The following is a 20,131-nucleotide window of genomic DNA, read 5'->3' as shown; positions in this document are numbered from 1 at the left end:
TGGTCAAATTTGACATATAAGGTGACATTGTATTTGAGTTTTTTGATTTGCACATATTTAAGGTTTTAGTTTACATAATTTGGCATTAATCCATCAATTATTTTTCTATTTTGCAAGAAGAGCTCAGTGAACTTTCACTCAAACGTATTCCAGTCTCAGTTTTGGGTTTCGATTTTAAGGTTTTGTAGATATGTGGTTGCTATTTTTTGAATTATATTTATGTGATCACAAACTCATGTATCGTTATTTGCACATGCTATTATATCATGTATACAATTTAATTTAATTTGTAGATCTGAGGTTGCTCTATGTTTGTTTAATCTTCAGATGAAAGTAAAAGGTTGTGAGACTTAAATTATTTAAAAATAAATTCAAAGAAAAAAAATACTTTGTATTTGGGTTAATCTCAAGAGCATGTTAAAGAAGAATTTGGCAATATGTTCACCATATGATTCTAAAATAGCCAATATTAAAGGTACCAAAACATACTTGTTTCTATGTTTTTTTCCAATACCAAAACCAATCCAACCAAAGTGTTATGCTTCTTTGTCTAAAAGACTTTAACATCCAACCAAATTGTTAGCCGGGTACTAAAACAAATCCAACCAAAGAGTTATGTTTCCCAATATCAGTCAAAAGACTGATATTTATTCAGCCACGGGTCCAAATTCAAATTGGAAAATATTCCCAAAAGAGAATCTGACACAACACCATTAGTTTGAGTGTTTTTCTTGTGATATCTCTTGGTTTATAAAGAAAACCAAACCACCGAAAAAAAATTTTGAGGAACAACAAACCACAAAAACATGCTTCATTTTTTATTTTAAAAAGAAATCTCTATTGACAATACGTTTTGGTTCTGGAGATATTGGAGTTCGATAGTTTTTGGTAAATTCTGAATGATACAGATCCTAATTTCAATTCACATGATGACTATATTTATATGATAGCTTAGTCGATTTCAGAATATTTTTTGGAATTTCTTAATACGCCTAGTTGTTTAATATATTCAATAATTTAAATACCATCCAAAGTAATTATTTGATTTCCGATTACTGCTCCTAGATAGTTAGGGATAATGATTTATTTTTGGTTTCCTTAAATGTTTTATATTAATAGTTTTTTTGGTGTAAATCAAATTTATATATGGTTAGTTTTTTTTCAAATGCATTATTTGGTATGAATGATTTGCGATTAATGCTCCCATCCAATAATAGTTAGAGATACTAATATGGTTTTGACATACTTAAACGTTTATATTAATAATTTTTTTGGTTTAACTTGTTTTGCAGATTTGGAATCTGTTTCGATCAGCGTATACCATTCCAGATCCGAATAGCAACACATGATCCTAGCTCAGACATATTGGCTAACAAACAGATCCGCACGTTTAGTATATGTTAATTTCCGATTTGCCTTTTTTCTAAGTGTACTCCCCGAGTTCAAAAAAAAAGGCGTATTGTTATTAAATTATATTTTCGACCAATCACAGTAAAATATAGTTTTGGAATTGCTTAACTTATGAGATATGAATTTAAAATTCATTTTTTTTAATTTTTTACTTTGAGTAGTTATGGCAAGTCCAAATAATTAGGATCCTATATTGGAATCTGATTTCTTTATTAAAGTAAAATTTAAAACTATTATTAAGGTAACAAACTAAATTTGATTCTGATTTGAAGTTTATATGCTTCATTATTAAGATAATAAATTAAAAATATTCCCTAAAATATAGGTTAGGTAATTTTATTTTAAATTCAGAATACGATTTTCTTGCAACATTGATATATTTTCAATCAAAATTTAAAACCAAACAGTAATTAAAGAATTATTACAAAAATAAAATAAGTAAAAATCTCAATTTAAAGAACTGGAATATGCTTAACTTTAAAGTAATCTCAATTTAAAGAACTGGAATATTAAGGTTTTCATATTAGTTAACAAACAATAAACTTTTATTTTTTTCCATATGTATTAAGCCGAATTAATTATCATATTTTTCTTACAAAACTTTAAAAATCTAAAATAAAAGATAATATTCAAATATTTAATTTGATTTCTAGAAATATCTCAAAATCTAGAACCAAAATAAATATCTTTAAATATCGGGTAATTTTTATTTTATAATTAATTTCATAAATATTGTTTCCATAAATATTAGATTTTCGACTAACAGTTTTTGTTTACCATATGTTGTTTATTTTATTTATTTTTAATTATATTGACAATTGGACATGTTTGGCAACATGAATATATGATATGTTTTTTTTTTCCAAAATCTTGTTTTGTACTCCCCAATTAATAGTATAGATGTGGTACCCAACCATTCGGGAGTCAACCTAGTTCTAGCTTACATATGGAACGGATGCTACGACGAAAGTCGAAACTCATAGAGACCACTTTATCTGATTTTGACATGTAAAAATTTGTATGTGGTACACAACCACTTTATCAGATGATCGTTGCTATCGCTCGACATGTTTTGGTGGTAGTTGACAACAATCAAGAGCTTGGAACTGATTGAAATTCTAGTGATTGTAAACCGTATGTAATATACAAAAAGAAAGTTGTAACGTTCAAAACTGAATAAGATTATACAGTTGGCCCGAAAATCAAAATTATACTATAGATTATAAATTGGTGTAAGGTATATGAGGAACGATAAATAGTCTGTAATGTTCTTTTATGAGCTGGTTATAAATATTCATAGGAACATGATACTCGAGCCATCAAATATAAGAGTTTCCAAAAGATATTACATTTTGTTTTATGGGTTAGTCAGATAAACAGGATGTTTTAGCCGCAAAACTCCAGCCAATTTCGAGGATTCACACATAAGAACAAGATGATCATTTCATTTATGGGAAGTGAAATTAAAGATCTTTAATGTGAAATGGAATTACTTCAAGGGATTTTTACATGTTTTGGTTTTTGGGTCATTGGTCTTTACTTGACTGAGTGGTTTGGTGGATATGATGTTTATAAGTACAAGTAAATTGTTCTGATGTTTGGACCAGCCTAAAAGTTTGGCGCATCGTGGTATAATTTGTTTAGTCGTGACTCGTGAGTATGCATGTGCTTTAAGTTTTTTTTGGTCCGTCTTATCTTTGCATGTACTTCTAAAAAAACTAAAAGCACAATCTCTTGAACGTTTATATCATTTGCAATTTTGCGCTAAAAGAGAATATTTACACCTACCAACTTATATTTGTATATTATCAAAAAAAACAAAACCTTTGACTAAAGAGAATTTTATTTATCATTTTATAGTTTTTTTTTGACAAATTATCATTTTATAGAGGTTATTATTTTTTCTCGGTACAAAAGTTATTACAAATTTTCATGTTCGAGAATATTTTTTTTTGTCATTACATCGATAAATTAATTTTAATAATATAAATAGTTAAGATAATTTACCTAATATCATTCCAGTTTATAAATTACTAGATAAGGCCCGCACTATGTGCGAGTTTAAAAATTGTTGAAGAAAATAAGTTATGAATCTTAAATGAATTACTTTTTTGTTTATACATGTCCAAATCTAATTAAAAAATTAATTTTGTTAATTTTCCTTTTTGATTTAGAAATTTGTTAAGATATAAACATGTAAATTTTATGTTATTTTTTTAATTAGCTATTTTGGAAAATAATAATTTTTGACATGTGTCAACATTTCATCAGTGTATTTGACATAATGACTAATTTTGAAAACCCAACTTTATATAATAAGAGATGTACCTAATTAAATTTTAATTATATAAAAGTTTATTTTTTCAATTGACTAACAAAAAGATGAGAGATGTCTTTGTTCTTCCAAATTCAATCAATGATTCAATGAAATCTTTGACAAAAAAAAAACTTTTTTTTTGAACAACTAAAAAAAAAAAAAAAAGGACAAAAGAAACAAAAAGATGAGAGATCTCTTTTTTTTGTTTTAACTCAAAAAGATGAGAAATCTCTATAGTCTATACAAAGGAAAAAAGGAAAGAAAAAACAAATTAGAGACTGATATTGTCGAGAGAAAAAAAAAACGGAAAAAACATTTTACAATCGTTACAAAAAAAATACATATACAGACTTATTTAGAATCGGTAATCAAACCCTAAAAGGAAGCTCTGATTCTAATCAAACCCTAAGGAAAGCTCTCACGCCGGTCTTTTGTTATAACACGCTCTCCCTTGTTGTGTTCTCACTCTCTCCTTCTCTACGACGCCGCGCGCTTTCTCTAGAACTCTCGATTGATTCCTCTCCGAGATAAGGTAAAGCTTCTTCGATTCTCTCATCTTTCTTCTTAGCCACAGTCTCTCCCTCCTGTGGTTTCGTTTACTAAATAGGATTGTTGCGTTATGCCGATCTGAAAACCTAATTTTGTTTTCCGTTCGATTTGTAGAAAATATCTTGACCTGGATTTGATTTATTCGGAAGGATTTTTGAAACCGACCCTGTAATTTGTCAATGGGTCGGAAGAAGCCGAGTACTCGTGGTGGAGAAGATGAGCAGCCACCCGCTGCTGCGTCATCTCTCGTTGGTGCTACTAAATCTAAGAAGAAGGCTGTTAAAATCGATGACGATGAGTACTCCATAGGTACTGAGGAGCCAAGAGTTGAGGAAGAAGATAAGGTTGTTGTTATCACTGGTAAGAAGAAGGGTAAGAAAGGTAATAAGAAGCAGCAGGACGACGACGATGAGTTTCCTGTTGCCGAGGTAGACGATGTTCCTGAGATTTCTTTTGTAGGGAAGAAGAAGGGTAAGAAAGGTAATAAGAAGCAGCAGGACGACGATGATGAGTTTACTGTTGCCGAGGAAGACGATGTTCCTGAGATTGCTTTTGTAGGGAAGAAGAAGTCCAAAGGTAAGAAGGGTGGTGGTGGTGGCGGCGCTGTTAGCTTTGCTTTGCTTGATGATGAAGATGATAAGGAGGATAATGATTCTGATGGTGACAAAGATGATGAGCCAGTTATAAGTTTTACTGGTAAGAAAAAGAAATCCTCCAAATCTTCTAAGACGACCACTAATTCATTTAGCGCCGCTTTGCTTGATGACAACGAAGAAGAAGATGAGACAGTGGAAGACGAAGAGAGCCCTGAAATCACGTTTTCAGGTAAGAAGAAATCTTCTAAAAAGAAGGGTAGCAGTGTTTTGCCCTCACTAGGTGATGACTCAATTGCTGACGAAACTAGCCAAGCTAAAACTTCTGATACTAAGAGTGTGGAGGTTGTTGAAACTGGAGAGAGTAAGAAAAAGAAGAAGAATAATAAGAGTAGAAGGACAGTACAGGAAGAGGATGATTTGGACAAACTTCTTGCAGAACTTGGAGAAGCCCCTGCTGCTGCTTCATCCAAAGAAGAGAAAGTTCAAGCTCAGCCTGAGCCAGTTGCACCGGTAGATAATGCTGCTGAGAAGGAAGGAGAAGAAGAGACTGTTGAGAGTGCTGCAGCAAAGAAGAAGAAAAAGAAGAAGGAGAAAGAGAAGGAAAAAAAAGCAGCAGCTGCTGCCGCTGCAACCTCTTCTGTAGAGGCTAAGGAGGAAAGACCAGAAGAATCAGTAACTGAGGAACAACAGCCGAAGAAGAAGGATGCAAAGGGTAAAGCAGCAGAGAAGAAAATTCCCAAACATGTTAGAGAGATGCAAGAGGCTCTTGCACGGCGGCAAGAAGCCGAAGAGCGAAAAAAGAAGGAAGAAGAAGAAAAATTGAGAAAGGAGGAAGAGGAGCGCCGCAGGCAGGAAGAGCTTGAGGCGAAAGCTGAGGAGGCTAAGCGTAAGAGAAAGGAAAAGGAAAAGGAGAAAGTGTTGAGGAAGAAGCAAGAGGGCAAGCTTCTAACTGCAAAACAAAAGACTGAAGCTCAGAAGAGGGAGGCTTTTAAGAATCAGATCCTGGCTGCTGGTGGAGGTCTTCCTGTTGCAGATAATGATGGTGAGGCTACTTCTTCAAAGCGTCCCATTTATGCCAACAAGAAAAAATCATCTCGCCAGAAAGGCAATGACACTTCTATTCAGGTGGAAGATGAGGTAGAGCCAAAAGAGAATCATGCAGGTGAACCAGTTCCTTTAGGTGAAGTGGGTTCAGCAGACACTGAAAAGGTTGATTTAATAGAGTCAGCAAACACAGATGAGAAATCACAACCTGCTGATGTAGCTCAGGAGAATGAGAATGGGGTTGAGGAAGATGATGAAGAAGATGAGTGGGATGCAAAAAGCTGGGATACTGTTGATCTTAACCTTAAAGGTGATTTTGATGATGAAGATGAAGAAGCTCAGCCTGTGGTTAAGAAAGAATTACAAGATGCTGTATCAAAGGCACATGATTCAGGTTAGTATGAAATGTAGTTATTTGTTGGTCTTCCTTTGTTGCATCCAATGTCTTCTTTAATCTAATCTTTTGAATTTCTACACAGACCCTGAAGCTGAAAAACCAACAGCTAAACCAGCAGGTATGGGCAAGCCAACAACAGCTGCTGTAAAAGCTGTGCATGAAGTGGAAGATGATACACAGAAAAAACGAGCTCCCCGAGCAAAAGAGGCCTCTAAGAAGGGTAAAGGTGTAGCTCCGAGTGAATCTATAGAGGGTGAGGAAAATCTGCGGTCTCCCATTTGCTGCATCATGGGTCATGTCGATAGTGGTAAAACAAAGCTGTTGGATTGCATCAGAGGAACAAATGTACAGGAAGGCGAGGCTGGAGGTATTACTCAGCAGATTGGTGCAACATATTTCCCTGCGGAAAACATCCGAGAGAGGACCAGGGAACTGAAAGCTGATGCAAGACTCAAAGTGCCAGGTCTATTGGTTATTGATACACCTGGCCACGAGTCCTTCACGAATCTGCGGTCAAGAGGTTCAAGTTTGTGTGACCTTGCAATTTTGGTGGTTGATATAAAGGCTGGGTTACAGCCACAGACCATAGAATCGCTAAATCTTTTGAGAATGAGGAATACAGAGTTCATTATTGCATTGAATAAGGTGAGACTGCTTTTCATTCTGCTAGGATGGGATTTTTGTTCTCTGCTGTAAATACTTCTATAGAAAATAAAATTTTCAACTTATACAGGTGGATAGGCTGTATGGATGGCAAACATGCAAGAATGCTCCCATCGTGAAATCACTGAAGCAACAACCTAAAGATGTTATAAGTGAATTTAACGTGGAACTGAAAAAGGTAAGTTATACGTACATGTTACAAATGAATTTAACATGAGTATCTTATGTATATCACTTTGTGTACATGTTGTTCAAATTATGTTGTTCCATTGGTATTCCAGGTTAAAAACCAGTTCCAGGAGCAAGGACTCAACACTGAGCTTTATTACAAGAATAAAGAAATGGGAGAAACTTTCAGTATTGTTCCTACTAGTGCTGTTAGGTATGAATCTTTGTTTACTGTTTGTAAATCACAGCATAGCAGACAAGTTATTCATCCTAAATAGTTGGGTAACTTTGGTTCTTGATATTTTAGTGGGGAAGGGGTCCCAGATCTCTTGCTGTTGTTGGTTCAATGGGCTCAGAAAACAATGGTTGAGAAACTTACATATGTCGACGAAGTGCAGGTCTCTCTCCTCTGTCTTTTAGGTAACACTTGTTTCTGCAATGCTTCAGCATTGAGAATTCTGATCCTTTCTTGAAATTGTCGAACAGTGTACTGTCCTGGAGGTCAAAGTTATTGAAGGCCATGGAACAACGATTGATGTTGTGTTGGTAAACGGTGAGCTCCATGAAGGTGATAAAATCGTCGTTTGTGGGCTACAGGCAAGTAAAAACTTACGATCCAAACTCAAACAAGCGATGGCACCTATTGGGTATACATATATATAGAACTTGGAAAGTAATATTATTTTCTTCCTCATATTGTAGGGACCTATTGTCACAACGATTAGAGCATTACTGACTCCTCATCCAATGAAGGAGTTACGGGTGAAGGTACTTTCGGTTTCCACTTCATGTGGCTTGTTTGTTACTGAATATTCGTCCAGAAATATGGTTCATGCAAATAGCTTCCTATGTTCCGCTTTTATACACTATGAGAATTCATGGTCTGATGTTTCAGGGTACTTATCTGCATTACAAAGAAATAAAGGCTGCACAGGGTATCAAGATTACTGCCCAGGTGATTGGACTGACACTAGAATAATCTTAGTTGCTAGCCTCTGGTTTCATATATACGGATGTTAGATGACATCCTGGATATTGTTTCCTAATGTTGGGTTGTGTTTTAAAGGGCCTTGAACACGCAATTGCTGGTACTGCCCTGCATGTGGTTGGACCTGATGATGACATCGAGACAATTAAGGAGTCGGCTATGGAAGATATGGAGTCAGTTTTGAGTAGGATTGACAAAGGTGGTGAAGGAGTCTATGTCCAAGCGTCTACATTAGGGTCATTAGAAGCATTGCTTGAGTACCTGAAGTCCCCAGCTGTAAAGATACCAGTCAGTGGTATTGGCATAGGGCCTGTGCATAAGAAGGATATAATGAAGGCGGGAGTTATGCTGGAGAGGAAAAAGGAATATGCTACGATTTTGGCTTTTGACGTTAAAGTGACTACAGAGGCTAGTGAGCTTGCTGAGGATATGGGAGTTAAAATTTTCTGCGCTGATATCATCTATCATCTTTTCGATCTATTTAAGGGTTACATTGAAAATATCAAAGAGGAGAAAAAGAAGGAATCAGCCGAGGAAGCAGTCTTCCCTTGTGTCCTTAAGATTTTACCTAACTGTGTGTTCAATAAGAAAGACCCAATAGTCCTTGGAGTTGATGTCGTCGAGGGTATACTTAAGGTATCATATTTTTTATTTCCAACATTCTCTGTAACTCTCGCACATGTTGACGCAAGTCCTAGGGTTCACACTTTCTTATCTGTCTTGTTTGTTTTTAGATTGGGACCCCCATTTGTGTCCCAGGCAGAGAGTTCATAGATATTGGCCGCATTGCATCTATTGAGAACAACCACAAGCCTGTTGACTATGCAAAGAAGGGCGACAAGGTGGCGATAAAGGTAATGGGATCATTCTTTTCAACAAGCTTGCAAATCTTTTGTTTACAGAGAGAAAAGAGGTATCGTTTGCTGCTGGTTCAGCTTCATCATGCATTCACCTTCTATCGATGCTTTCTTTGGTATACAGATTGTTGGTTCGAATGCTGAAGAGCAGAAGATGTTTGGAAGGCACTTTGACATGGAAGATGAACTTGTGAGTCACATTTCGAGGAGATCTATTGACATACTCAAAAAGGATTTCCGGGTAAGTGGAGAAGAAGTTGTTTCCCCTCCCTGTGTTTTCCAGCATATCATCATCATTTTAACAACAAAATTTGATCTGAAAATCAAACCCAAATTAATTGCAGGATGAATTAGAGTTGGATGAGTGGAAGCTAGTTGTGAAACTAAAGAACATCTTCAAGATACAGTAGATTCCCTGAACATTCAAATGTATACTCTTGAGCTTCAAACACTCACACGCCTTGTTATGCCGTGTCTGCGTCGATGCAGAACAAACAAATTCATCTTCCTGCTTCTAACCGAAGCATTCACAGAAGATATGAGATTAAAGAGAGACAAAAGCGTGTTTTGTTTTTGCTTTTTTTTTTTTTTTTTTTTTTTGTCTTCTCCCTGAAAAGTGCTGAATAATTGGTTCATCAACCTTCATGCTGGCAAAATTGCAGGGAAAGAAGAGCCTTTTGAGTCTTCGTGATATACAAATATCATCATCCTTATATGCCTTTTTGACTTCTTTCCATTTTTGTTGACTAAAGGAAAAGTAATCCAATAAAAAAATTTGTGTCTAATTGTGTTGTCTATGTGGTGTTAAAACTTGAGTTTTGGTTTTAGAAAAATGGTTGCAAAAATGAAAAATCACATCCGATATCAATACAGAATGAGGGTTTTTAGCCAAGGCGTAAAAGTTAATACTCATCGTAACAGAAGATATTATTTTTGTTGAGAAATTTCTTTAATCTTTATACGGTATTCGTAATAATTTATATGGGACTCGTGTAGTAACTAAAAGCAAGCTGCTCCTCCTTTTATGGAGTCTCTTCACTTCCGAATCACACACTGCATCACCCTTATAGTTAAACATAAATGGGAGGCAAAGGCTTTCCTTTATTTCTCTTATTTCTTTCGTTTTTTCCGGTTATTATTTTTTCTTTTCTCCCTTACAGTCACCATGTATATATATTCCGATATATTAAACCACATCGGTAATGTTTGTTGTACGAGTTAAATGTGATTTCGTGTTAGGTGAAAAGAACTGAATAAACATAAATGCAATCATAAACATTTATTATTTAATTATAAAGAAAGAAGATGAACGACAATAGAGTTGAAAACGAACATTAATCCCAATATATAATACCAGCTGGGAAAAAGAAAAATTATCATATAGCATATCAACGATAATAGAAATGAAAACGAACACTGATCCCAATAATAAAAATAAACTTAGTACTATAATAGTAATACTTAGAGAATTAAATATATTTAAGCAACCAACCAGTTTCTGATAATGATGAGTACTGACCAACTCTTGATCTTCATATAAGCATAGGACTATCGACATGATGCACGAAGGTTTCCACAAAACGGAACTCATCATCACCTCCACCCAAAAGTTGAACCGTAGATCTTGTGAATGTTTCTGTAGGTGTATCGTAATAGATCACAACGAGTGGTCCCTCTTCGTTAACCATTATTGTTGCGAAAACATGTTGCTTTGTTCTTGTGGTACCCCGGAAACGATATACATGCTTTATTTCATCCTCAGCGTAGCCTCTCCAGTTACGAATCAGTATGCGGTTTTTGGACCATCTTGAATAGCCATGGAATTCCCACATTTCAAGATAAGCATCGCCGCCGCTGGGTTCGTAAACGAAATCATTTGTTTCATCCACTAGTGCAGGTTTCCCGTCGTAATTGACAAAGTTCCAGAAACCTTTATTCAGATCGACATCTTGAGGTGATGGAATGAGACGAAAGGTTTCATTACTGACGTCGAAGCTCATTATGATATTCGACTTATCAGATTTAGTAGCACGATAATACAAAACTCCTCTGTCATATACTCCATCACGAACGGGAGTATGAGGAACATTGCATACGATTCTTCTCCGAGGTTCTTGATCACCCGGTCCCACTCCCACCGTCAAAACCTGAAATTCATTCTCCCAAGGAGTTTTGGGCTTTGTCTTTGTACATAACACCTTAAATTCATCCTCTCCTTCATCGTATCCGAACTGAGTTATTATCTTTGTTGTTTTATCCGCTTCGACCATTGGTAAATTCCGGAACTTCATCGTGCCCGGATTGCAAATCACAACCCTATTTTTACCTCGTTCTTGAAGACATATCAAACCTCGGACCGGTGGAGAAAACATAAAGTCTCCTTGTAGTGAGATGCTGATGATGTGACGTTGTCCACCAGATTTCTGGTCTTGATGCAAAGAACGAAACAACACTTGATATGCGCTAGGTGTTGTCGCGTCCTTGGCGTCGATGGTGACGAACAACATTCGGGGCCTTGCCATGGATCGCCTCAAGTAGAGTTCTTTGAAGCTTTTCGTACGGATCGTAGTTGCCAATCTCTTCGAGACGCTGATGCATTTCACCAGGGAGTTGGGAGACATCCGTATCAGAATCTTCCTTTTGATGTCTTGAGGAAGACTTTCGAAAGTTATTCCCTCCATTTTTTTTTTCTTCAATTATGATCTTTTCGTATACTGTATGTATGTTGTGAGAGAGTTGAGTGAGAGAGTTGAGGAATTTATAGAAAATCTTAATTAGAGAGCCTTTAAAGTTTAAACGACTCCATCTTTTAATTTAAATTTCATGCTAATTACATATTTACACCTAAAACCAAAAGAAGAAATTCGCTGGTGCAGAGATTAGACGCCAATCATTTAATATATATGTTAAATTGACAGATTAAGTTTATTTCCACTTAACCTCTTTGTACACACAGTTGCAAGAAGAAGAAATGGTTTCCCACGTTTAAAATTGACAGATTTTAATTTAGTTCCTCTATATATTTTCAGTTCTTCGAATGCAGTCGATCCCACGTGAAAATGTTGATATTTGTAGAAGGTTTTAGTTTTGCCTCTCTTTGTACAGAGAAGAGGATTGAAATCACACGTCAAAGCTGATTGTGGACAGCTTTAATATCCTCATCCGTGCCAAGTGGACTCTTATATATTGGTGCCAAATGTGATTTTTCTTAATATTTCTTGGTCAAATTAGTTAGGGCATGGTTATAATTAATTATAAGTTTTTTTTTTTTTTTTTTTTTTTTTTTTTTTTTTTTTTTTTTATAATCATCTAGCTACTCATTGCATTGGAATCTTTACGTGGTCCGATGGAGTAACCATAAAATGTATTTAGAAAAATCTCAGAGTTCGTTACCAACGTTGTGATATCAATTAATAAGGTGACATGCGATTAACTTGTTGTCTTATAACGCATTGTTGTATTAATGTAATTTCAGGTTAATTACATCTGAAACCAAAAGGAGAAATTTCATGGTTCCAGACGTTAAAAACTTACTACTAAATATGCACATATACTAGCTGGCTTAACGGTGCAGCTAATTAAGTTGTGGCCTTCTGGGAAAGTGAGTTAAGCTTACTAAAAATGTTGGCCAATTAGCATATGGATGTAAAGCATGGAAATGACGCGTTTTTATGTCCTCCTATGTGTTTTAGTTCTTCGTAGCCACATGAGTCACGTTAGATCTTCTTAGACATCAATATTCAAAATTTTCATCACTAGTACTCTTTTATATTATTTCTTGGTAATTTCATTGAAGATTTTATGCTTTATGTGAGACTTTAGAATTTTCAATAAGATTATATAATCAGTATTAACTATTATTCAGAGATTTCTTAATATTAGTTAAATTAATTATGAGGGATACAAATTTCAGCCTAACACAATTAACAAAATATATATAAGGAAGACGAATAGCTTTGTTCTGCAGCAGACACGACATAACAAGAGGCCTGTGAAGCTCCAGCCTCCAGTGTAGACATTTGGAATGTTCAGGGAATCTTAAAGAATCTATTCGTTAACACGCTTTGACGAAGTAGCCTCATCATCATCGATTCATTGTCTACAACAGGAAGGCCTCCTCCAGCAGCAGCCAGAAGCTGGTTCCTAAAAGCCTCCCTCTTAAGAGCTTCGGTCTTTAGGGTTGGCTTCGGAATAATCAAATCCAGGTCAAGATTTTCCTAGCTGCAACAATCGAACGCAAACACAATTTTTAGGTTTTTTTTCTTCCCTAGATAGATCGGCGCAATCCTTTAGACTTTTTAGTAAACGAAACCACAGGAGAAATCGAAGAAGCTTTTTTAGCTTACCTCGGAGAGGAATTAATCGGTACTAGATAGAGAAATGGCGTTAAGCTTTTTAATGTATAGCAGCAGCTGGCGTGACGATTGAGCAAATCCTGATTTACTTGCTCTAATAAGTTTTTGTCACGTCAAAATACTTATTATGGAATTTTCTACTAATAGATTATTGAAAATGAAATCTGAATATGTAGAATATTAAGGGTAATTAGAAGTGGTATTTTAATGTAGTTAAACTAGGTAATAACATTACATTTGTAAATATATTTATTTATTATAACATTTATAATACAAACTTATATTGGTTTGAATTCATCAAGTTTATGAAAGTTTAAAATATTAATTGTTTCACCATAAAATTTAGATTGATATGTTGGCGGATCTGGATCGAATGTGAACCAAATTAGTGATCGGTTAGATTTTTATCAAAATTTTGAATTATCAAATCAGATAAAAACCACAAAAAAAAACTAAATTTCATGAACCAAATGATTAAATAAAATTGTTAACCCGGTCAAACCTGTCCGCTAAACCATCCCACAACGGATTTAAATATTTTGAGCCACAAAATGTCTTTGCATCTGTTCCGCTTGAATTTGTGAGATCCGCGGCTAACCCACATGCATTTTGAAATTTTATTTTCTCTAATATATAAAATATATTTAAAGCTTAAACTTAATTTCTATTAATAAAGTGATGTGATAAAGTTTTTAAGAATAACACATTTGTTTTTTTTTGTTAAAAACACAATGGTATATAGCTGTAAATAATAAATCAAAATGAGGTTAAATAACTAAATGTGTCTCAGCTACTGATATAATATTATTATTTTTTCATTTTTATTGGACTGGATTTTCTAAATTTTAAGAGTTCTGTAACAATACTATAACTACATATTTATATATAATGTTTAACTACATAGTTATCCAAATTAAAATATATATTAATGTCATTTCAATTTGTGATCATACGTTTTTGAGCAACTATAGGTATTATTTTTAGCAAAAGAATAAACGTGGAGCCAGTTTCAATTGATCTTCGATTCTTTCACCATTAGAGCTTTATAAAATTCTTAGAAAGATAACATTATTTATATCTCTGAAGATATGATTATATATATATATATATTTTACATCTCCTAGTATAGTTATATTATTATATTACAATACATAGTGAAATTAATTTAATTTTGAAAATATGTAGAGATAATATTTATTAATTTTTTGAATAATATTTACCCATTTTAGAATTTATAGAAGCAAAATATTGTCTATATAAATAAATTGAATAGCAGTGGCAGTTGAAAAAAAAATAGGAGTGACAGTTTTATGGAATATTATGAAATATTAAAGGTAAATAATAAATTGGGTAAAGAGCTTTCTAGCGACGACACATCAGTTTTTTTTAAAAATGCTTCTCTTTGAATATAGAGGAGATAAAATATTGACTCATCAAGACATTAGGTTCTTTTTTTCTGTTTGTTAACTTTTGAAAAAAATCAATGTCAAGTTGACTAAAAAGTAAAAATCTTGATGAGGTCATATTGTCATATTAAAAGTAAGAGTAAAACCTAACTTATATATATTTACAATTCACAACAATTTGTTTTCAAAAAAAAATATTCATTTTGGACTGTAAGTACCTAGCTATATATTTGATAAATGATACATTATTAGAACAATGTGCATTCTGAGACTATAACAAAGACGTGGAATTTACATAAACATATCTCAGAGTTTATTACCAACGATGTAATTAGTAGGTGACATTTCGTCAAAATATGGATTTAACTTCTTTGGTCGAATGTTTTCACATTACCACTTTGTAACAGAATTGCAAGAAGAAAAATTGGGTCCTTTACACGATAAAACTTACTCATGGTTTGATAACTAATTTAGCAGAGAGATTTAATGTTAAGGGCCTAAGCGTGAGTCGAAAGGTTTTATTTTTCATCGTCCACATCTAATCGTTTATTACAAAATCAATTTATATAGTTTTAACTTTTTCAGTTTTCACTTTAATTCTTTGTAAAAATTGTTGTAAGGGAGGTTTAAAATTTAAAGGTTGTATGCTTTGTTATGTGAGAATTTAGAATTTTAATAACATCAAGTATATAGTTTTATATTGATTAAGCAAACTTAAAAATTACAATTTACAGATGTAGTAGTAAATGAAAGAAAGGAAACAAAGCTTTATATTTTGGTTAAGATTATATAATGATTCTGTAATTTTAATGTTAAGTATTATTATTCAGAGTTTTCTTAATATTTGGTTATTAAGAAGGTGACATGCTCCAAGGTTACTGTGATGGCCATCCCAGGTCCGGCCCACAGGGTAAGTAAGTAAAGTCAAAAATTCGAGCCTAAAATTTTAAAAGCCTTTTTCACTTAAAAATCTGTTAAATAAAAAGCTTTTTTTTTAAGGATATGTATAATGATTTTTTTATTTATATGTAAAAGAATTTTTTTCTTTTGTAGGATATGTAAAAGGCCTAAAAATATCAAGTTGTGGCCTTATATAAAAAACCTATAACTTTTTTCATAGGTGAAAAAGATACATTTTTTTATTTTTGTGTAGGGCCCTCATGAATATTAGGCCGGCACTAGCCATGACTCGGACAACAATGGTGAAGACCATGCTCTTGCCTCCTCACCACTGCCTCTGTCCGTGAACTACAAGCCTACGGTTGTTACATCCTTTTCTAACCCTTGAATCATAGTATTTAATCAGGTTACACGCCTGCTATGTTTTCTTTTGCTAAGGGAAATTTAGTATTTATGTAATTGGAGAGGAATGTTGAAAAAATAGCTACTCTGTTAACACTTTGAGAATAAAAGATCATTACACACAACAAGGTTTTACAAATCTGGCATACATAATATTCTTTCTCCTCAAATTCTCTTTGTTATCAACCGAAAAACATCCCTATCCTTAAGCCCTGATTAGGTCAGGAACAGTGGAAAAACATACCAACAATCAGAAGAGTACAACTGATCCATAACTAAGCCTTCACTTGCAGAAAATCCTCAATCCGTTGGATGAGTTGTTTGGCCGTCAAAGCACCCTACTAGAAGTCACAAGGAAAGAAAACGTTTGTGAGTAAGATCAACAACTTTTAAGAGTATAAACACCAAAGTAAACCACAGAGATCTAAAAATACGATAGAACTCATCATACAAAGCGATCACAAGGCTCTCCATCTTTGAACAAGATAAATGTAGGAAGGGCTTCAATCTTGTACTTATTGGCAATACTCGGGTACTTTTCGGTATCGATCTTCACCACCTGGATCTTGTCTTTCAGGGTTGAGCTCACTTCATCGAGTATTGGAACCATGAACTGGCAAGGACCACACCTGTAAAACGAACATTATATTCTGAATTACTAGCTTTTCAAAATCAATATGTCAAAAACGAATAAACTCAATAAGCAAACAGACTACAATGGATCCCAAACTAGACCAAGTATGTATATTCATTCATGTAGCTAGCTAACACCGGACTCAACATATCTCCCTGCGGAAAACATCCGAGAGAGGACCAGGGAACTGAAAGCTGATGCAAAACTCAAAGTGCCAGGTCTATTGGTTATTGCTTCACCTGGCCAGGAGTCCCTTACGAATCTGCGGTCAATAGGTTCAAGTTTGTGTGACCTTGCCATTTTGGTGGTTGACATAACGCATGGGTTAGAGCCACAGACAATAGAGTCTCTAGATCTTTTGAGGATGAGGAATACAGAGTTCATTATTGCATTGAATAGGGTGAGACTGATTGGTCATTCTGCTAGGATGGGATTTTCGTTATCTGCGTATGAAAAATAAAATCTTAAACTTCCAGGTGGATATGCTATATGGATGGAAAACATGCAAAATTGCTCCTATCGTGAGGGAAATTAGACAGCAAACCGAAGATGTTATAAAAAAAATTTAACATGATGTTATAGTTTAGAGTTCCTATGTATGTTTTGAGTTGAGCTATAAGTTGGTGGACATATTGTTCAAATTATATTCTTTCATTGGTATTCCAGATTATTACCCAATTCAAGGAGCAAGGACTTAATTCTGAGCCATGTTATGCCCTGTCTGCGTCGATGCAGAACAAACAAATTCATCTTCCTGCTTCTAACCGAAGCATTCACAGAAGATTTGAGAGAATAAAGAGAGACAAAAGCGTGTTTTGTGTTTGCTTCTTTTTTTTTTTGGTTTCCTTCTCCCTGAAAAAGTGCTGAATAATTGGTTCATGAACCTTCCTGCTAGCAAAATTGCAGGGAAAGAAGAGCCTTTTGAGTCTTTGAGATATACACATATCATCATCATCCTTATATGCCTTTTTGACTTATTTCTATTTTTGTTGACTAAGGAAAAGTACTCCGATAAATTTTTTTTTTGTGTGTCTAATTATGTTCTCTATGTGGTGTTGAAGCTTGAGTTTTGGTTTTAGAAAAATGGTTACAAAAATGAAAAATCACATCTTATATCAAATACTGAATGGAGGTTTCTAGTCAAAGGCTTTAAAAACTCAGCTTTGGTTATCAAAATATACATTACACTTATATAACATTATTTTTTTCTCATCATAACAGAAGTTTTTTTTTTTGTTGAGAAATTTCTTTATATTCGTAATAATGATATGGGATTCGTGTAACTAAAAGCAAGCTGCTCCTCCTTTTATGGAGATGTGAAAGCATGAACGGAGAAATAATACTAGTACATACGATTATTAGTAGACGACAACAGTTTTAAAGTAGCTCTCTCTTTTTCACTTTATGGATGTTACGTTGTAGAGATAATTGATATGTTATGTTCAATGTTATCAGTGATGTATTGAAACTCTGGTCCATTGCTTTACTGTGTACGTAATATGATCCTTTTACTCTTTCAAAACATCATTTTCCCGTTTTTCAAAAGACAATTTTTTGGTCGGCAATATATTTCTCTACAATCTATAGGTTTAGACGTTTAGTCCATCGTGAGATTAACAACATTCTCCATAGGGGCTGTTACAAACCTTACACATAGGTAGTAGAGACAAACTAACCAACACAAATGAGTTGAAACACCCTCTCTCGCATATAACGATTTTTGGATACACATGTGGGAGATGCACCATGATGATTAGGGGTCTAAATTGGTTTCTTTTATAGCGCATTTTTGTATATATCCACAAAGACACAAAACGTCCAATTTAAGTTGGTTTCTTTTATAAGGCATTTTGCTTATAAATTTACATTAATGATAATGATTTGATGTTAGATCAGAGCAGAGACAAATTCAAATTATTGACAAGCAAACTCGGACGTTTGTCTTCGATAAAAATATGGGAGACATAAGATATGATCGAGCATGGAGCAATGGTTGCTTCACGATAACACAAATTTTGATTATAGTTATTCAAATTGAAATTCCTTTAAATCTTGCTAATTATAATTGCATTTGTTGTAAAACGTCTTAGAAAAAAAAAATTACAGAAACATCCTATATATCATAGATCTGTGAAATAAGCAAACCGTCATCGTAATTCGTACACATATTTACGATATCCACCGTCAAACAAACAAGCTTCTCAATATTGTCACCAAATCTTCAAAATTACATCTTTAATAAAATTGAAACATATGACCACTTAATTTTCATAATCTGATTACCTATGAAGATCATTTTAAAGTAGAAGAGTTTAGATTTGTTTAAAACATACAAGTAAGTTTCACGAGTTTCGAACTAAAATCCGTTACAGGATTAACAATCCTTACCTTTAAAATCTTATATCAAAGATTTTATCACAAAACAACAATTTAGAGTCCATGCAACCCAATAAGCTTAGTCAACCCGAACGTAACCGCCATAGCTAACCAACCTCCAAACAAAACCCTAGCCGATGACCTAACCGCTGGTGCCTTCCCAAGTGCTGCTCCTAACCACCCAAAAACCATAAGCGCCACCGTAACCGCCACCACAACCGCAACGATCCTCATTTTATACTCCTTCACAAACGCAGCCGCCAAAAGCGGCACAATCGCACCCGCGGAAAACGCAAGTGCGGACGCAGCCGCCGCTTGTATCGGACTAGGAAGCTTCTCTTTCTCTATCTCTCCATTGTCTCTCTCCATCTGAGCCAACTCTATGTCGTACTGAGAGTAAACGGAGACAAACTCTCCGATAGCCATACTACAAGCTCCGGCGACCATTCCGGCGAATCCGGATAGAATCATGGCCTTGACGTCATGCTTCACGGCGCCGACTCCCATCATCAACGACGCGGTGGAGACAAGACCGTCGTTAGCTCCGAGCACGGCGGCGCGTAGCCATTGAGAACGTTTTGAGTAGTCGAAGGTTGTTGATTCCTTCTCTATGTCCATGTTCGTGTTATGACCTAATTGATCCATGTTTTGACGATATCTCTTTGTGTTTTTTTTTTTGTTTATGTTTTGTTTTGTTGAGTAGAGAATCGAGTAAGTGTGGAGAACACACGCCTAGGCTGAGTTCTATTTATGGAGATTTTGGGGTTTACTTTTTGGTTTGGTGGAGACAATATGTGGAGCATCATCAGCACTTATTGTTTGTTTGATTTTTGGTTTATTAATTTTGTTAAATACAAAAGAAAAAAATAGCAAATCGCACTAAGTTATATGGCCAGGTTAATTACATTCAGATACTATTTTGCAATCGATATTCGATGTTATAAATCGAGAGTTGGATTTATTTTTCTAATTTTAAGTTTGGCTAACAACTTCAACGAGTTTATTACAAAATGATTATGAACTAAATATGAATCCCCCAAACTTAAGTGGTATGTATGGATACGCATCT

General features: G+C 34.5%; 2 protein-coding genes, 1 long non-coding RNA gene and 2 pseudogenes across 4 annotated transcripts; 1 reads left to right on the top strand and 4 right to left on the bottom strand.

The window, feature by feature from the left end:
* Nucleotides 1-3,859: 3,859 nt before the first annotated feature.
* Nucleotides 3,860-9,774, top strand: LOC104751577 (uncharacterized). The gene is given in 15 exon segments (XM_087493209.1): nt 3,860-4,259; nt 4,391-6,310; nt 6,396-6,958; nt 7,047-7,154; nt 7,258-7,358; nt 7,452-7,542; nt 7,631-7,741; nt 7,847-7,912; nt 8,040-8,099; nt 8,211-8,450; nt 8,453-8,491; nt 8,493-8,768; nt 8,867-8,986; nt 9,114-9,230; nt 9,334-9,774. Coding segments are annotated over 14 exon segments (3,813 nt in total). The 5' UTR covers nt 3,860-4,259; nt 4,391-4,455; the 3' UTR covers nt 9,400-9,774.
* Nucleotides 9,775-10,253: 479 nt separating this feature from the next.
* LOC104751576 (putative F-box protein At1g76830 pseudogene) lies at nt 10,254-11,715 on the bottom strand (annotated as a pseudogene). Its single transcript, XR_015585251.1, has one exon. The product of XR_015585251.1 is annotated as a putative F-box protein At1g76830 pseudogene (transcript).
* A 1,091-nt stretch (nt 11,716-12,806) lies between these two features.
* On the bottom strand, nt 12,807-13,429 carry LOC147925896 (uncharacterized). Its single transcript, XR_015583678.1, has 2 exons — nt 13,336-13,429; nt 12,807-13,210 (listed from the first exon to the last, which is right to left on the bottom strand). It is a non-coding gene; the product is annotated as an uncharacterized LOC147925896 (long non-coding RNA).
* A 2,898-nt stretch (nt 13,430-16,327) lies between these two features.
* Nucleotides 16,328-17,070, bottom strand: LOC147925895 (thioredoxin Y1, chloroplastic pseudogene; annotated as a pseudogene).
* Nucleotides 17,071-18,868: 1,798 nt separating this feature from the next.
* Nucleotides 18,869-19,795, bottom strand: LOC104751575 (vacuolar iron transporter homolog 2). Its single transcript, XM_010473537.3, has one exon. It carries the CDS (start codon nt 19,705-19,707, stop codon nt 19,117-19,119), a length of 591 nt encoding a protein of 196 aa, XP_010471839.1. The 5' UTR covers nt 19,708-19,795; the 3' UTR covers nt 18,869-19,116.
* Nucleotides 19,796-20,131: the final 336 nt, after the last annotated feature.

The sequence above is a fragment of the Camelina sativa genome, chromosome 16, assembly GCF_030686135.1.
Source record: "Camelina sativa cultivar CO46 ecotype springtype chromosome 16, ASM3068613v1".
Classification (NCBI taxonomy): Eukaryota; Viridiplantae; Streptophyta; class Magnoliopsida; order Brassicales; family Brassicaceae; genus Camelina; species Camelina sativa.
The sequence above is the reverse complement of the archived record's forward strand: the minus strand, read 5'-3'. Positions and strand labels throughout refer to the sequence as shown.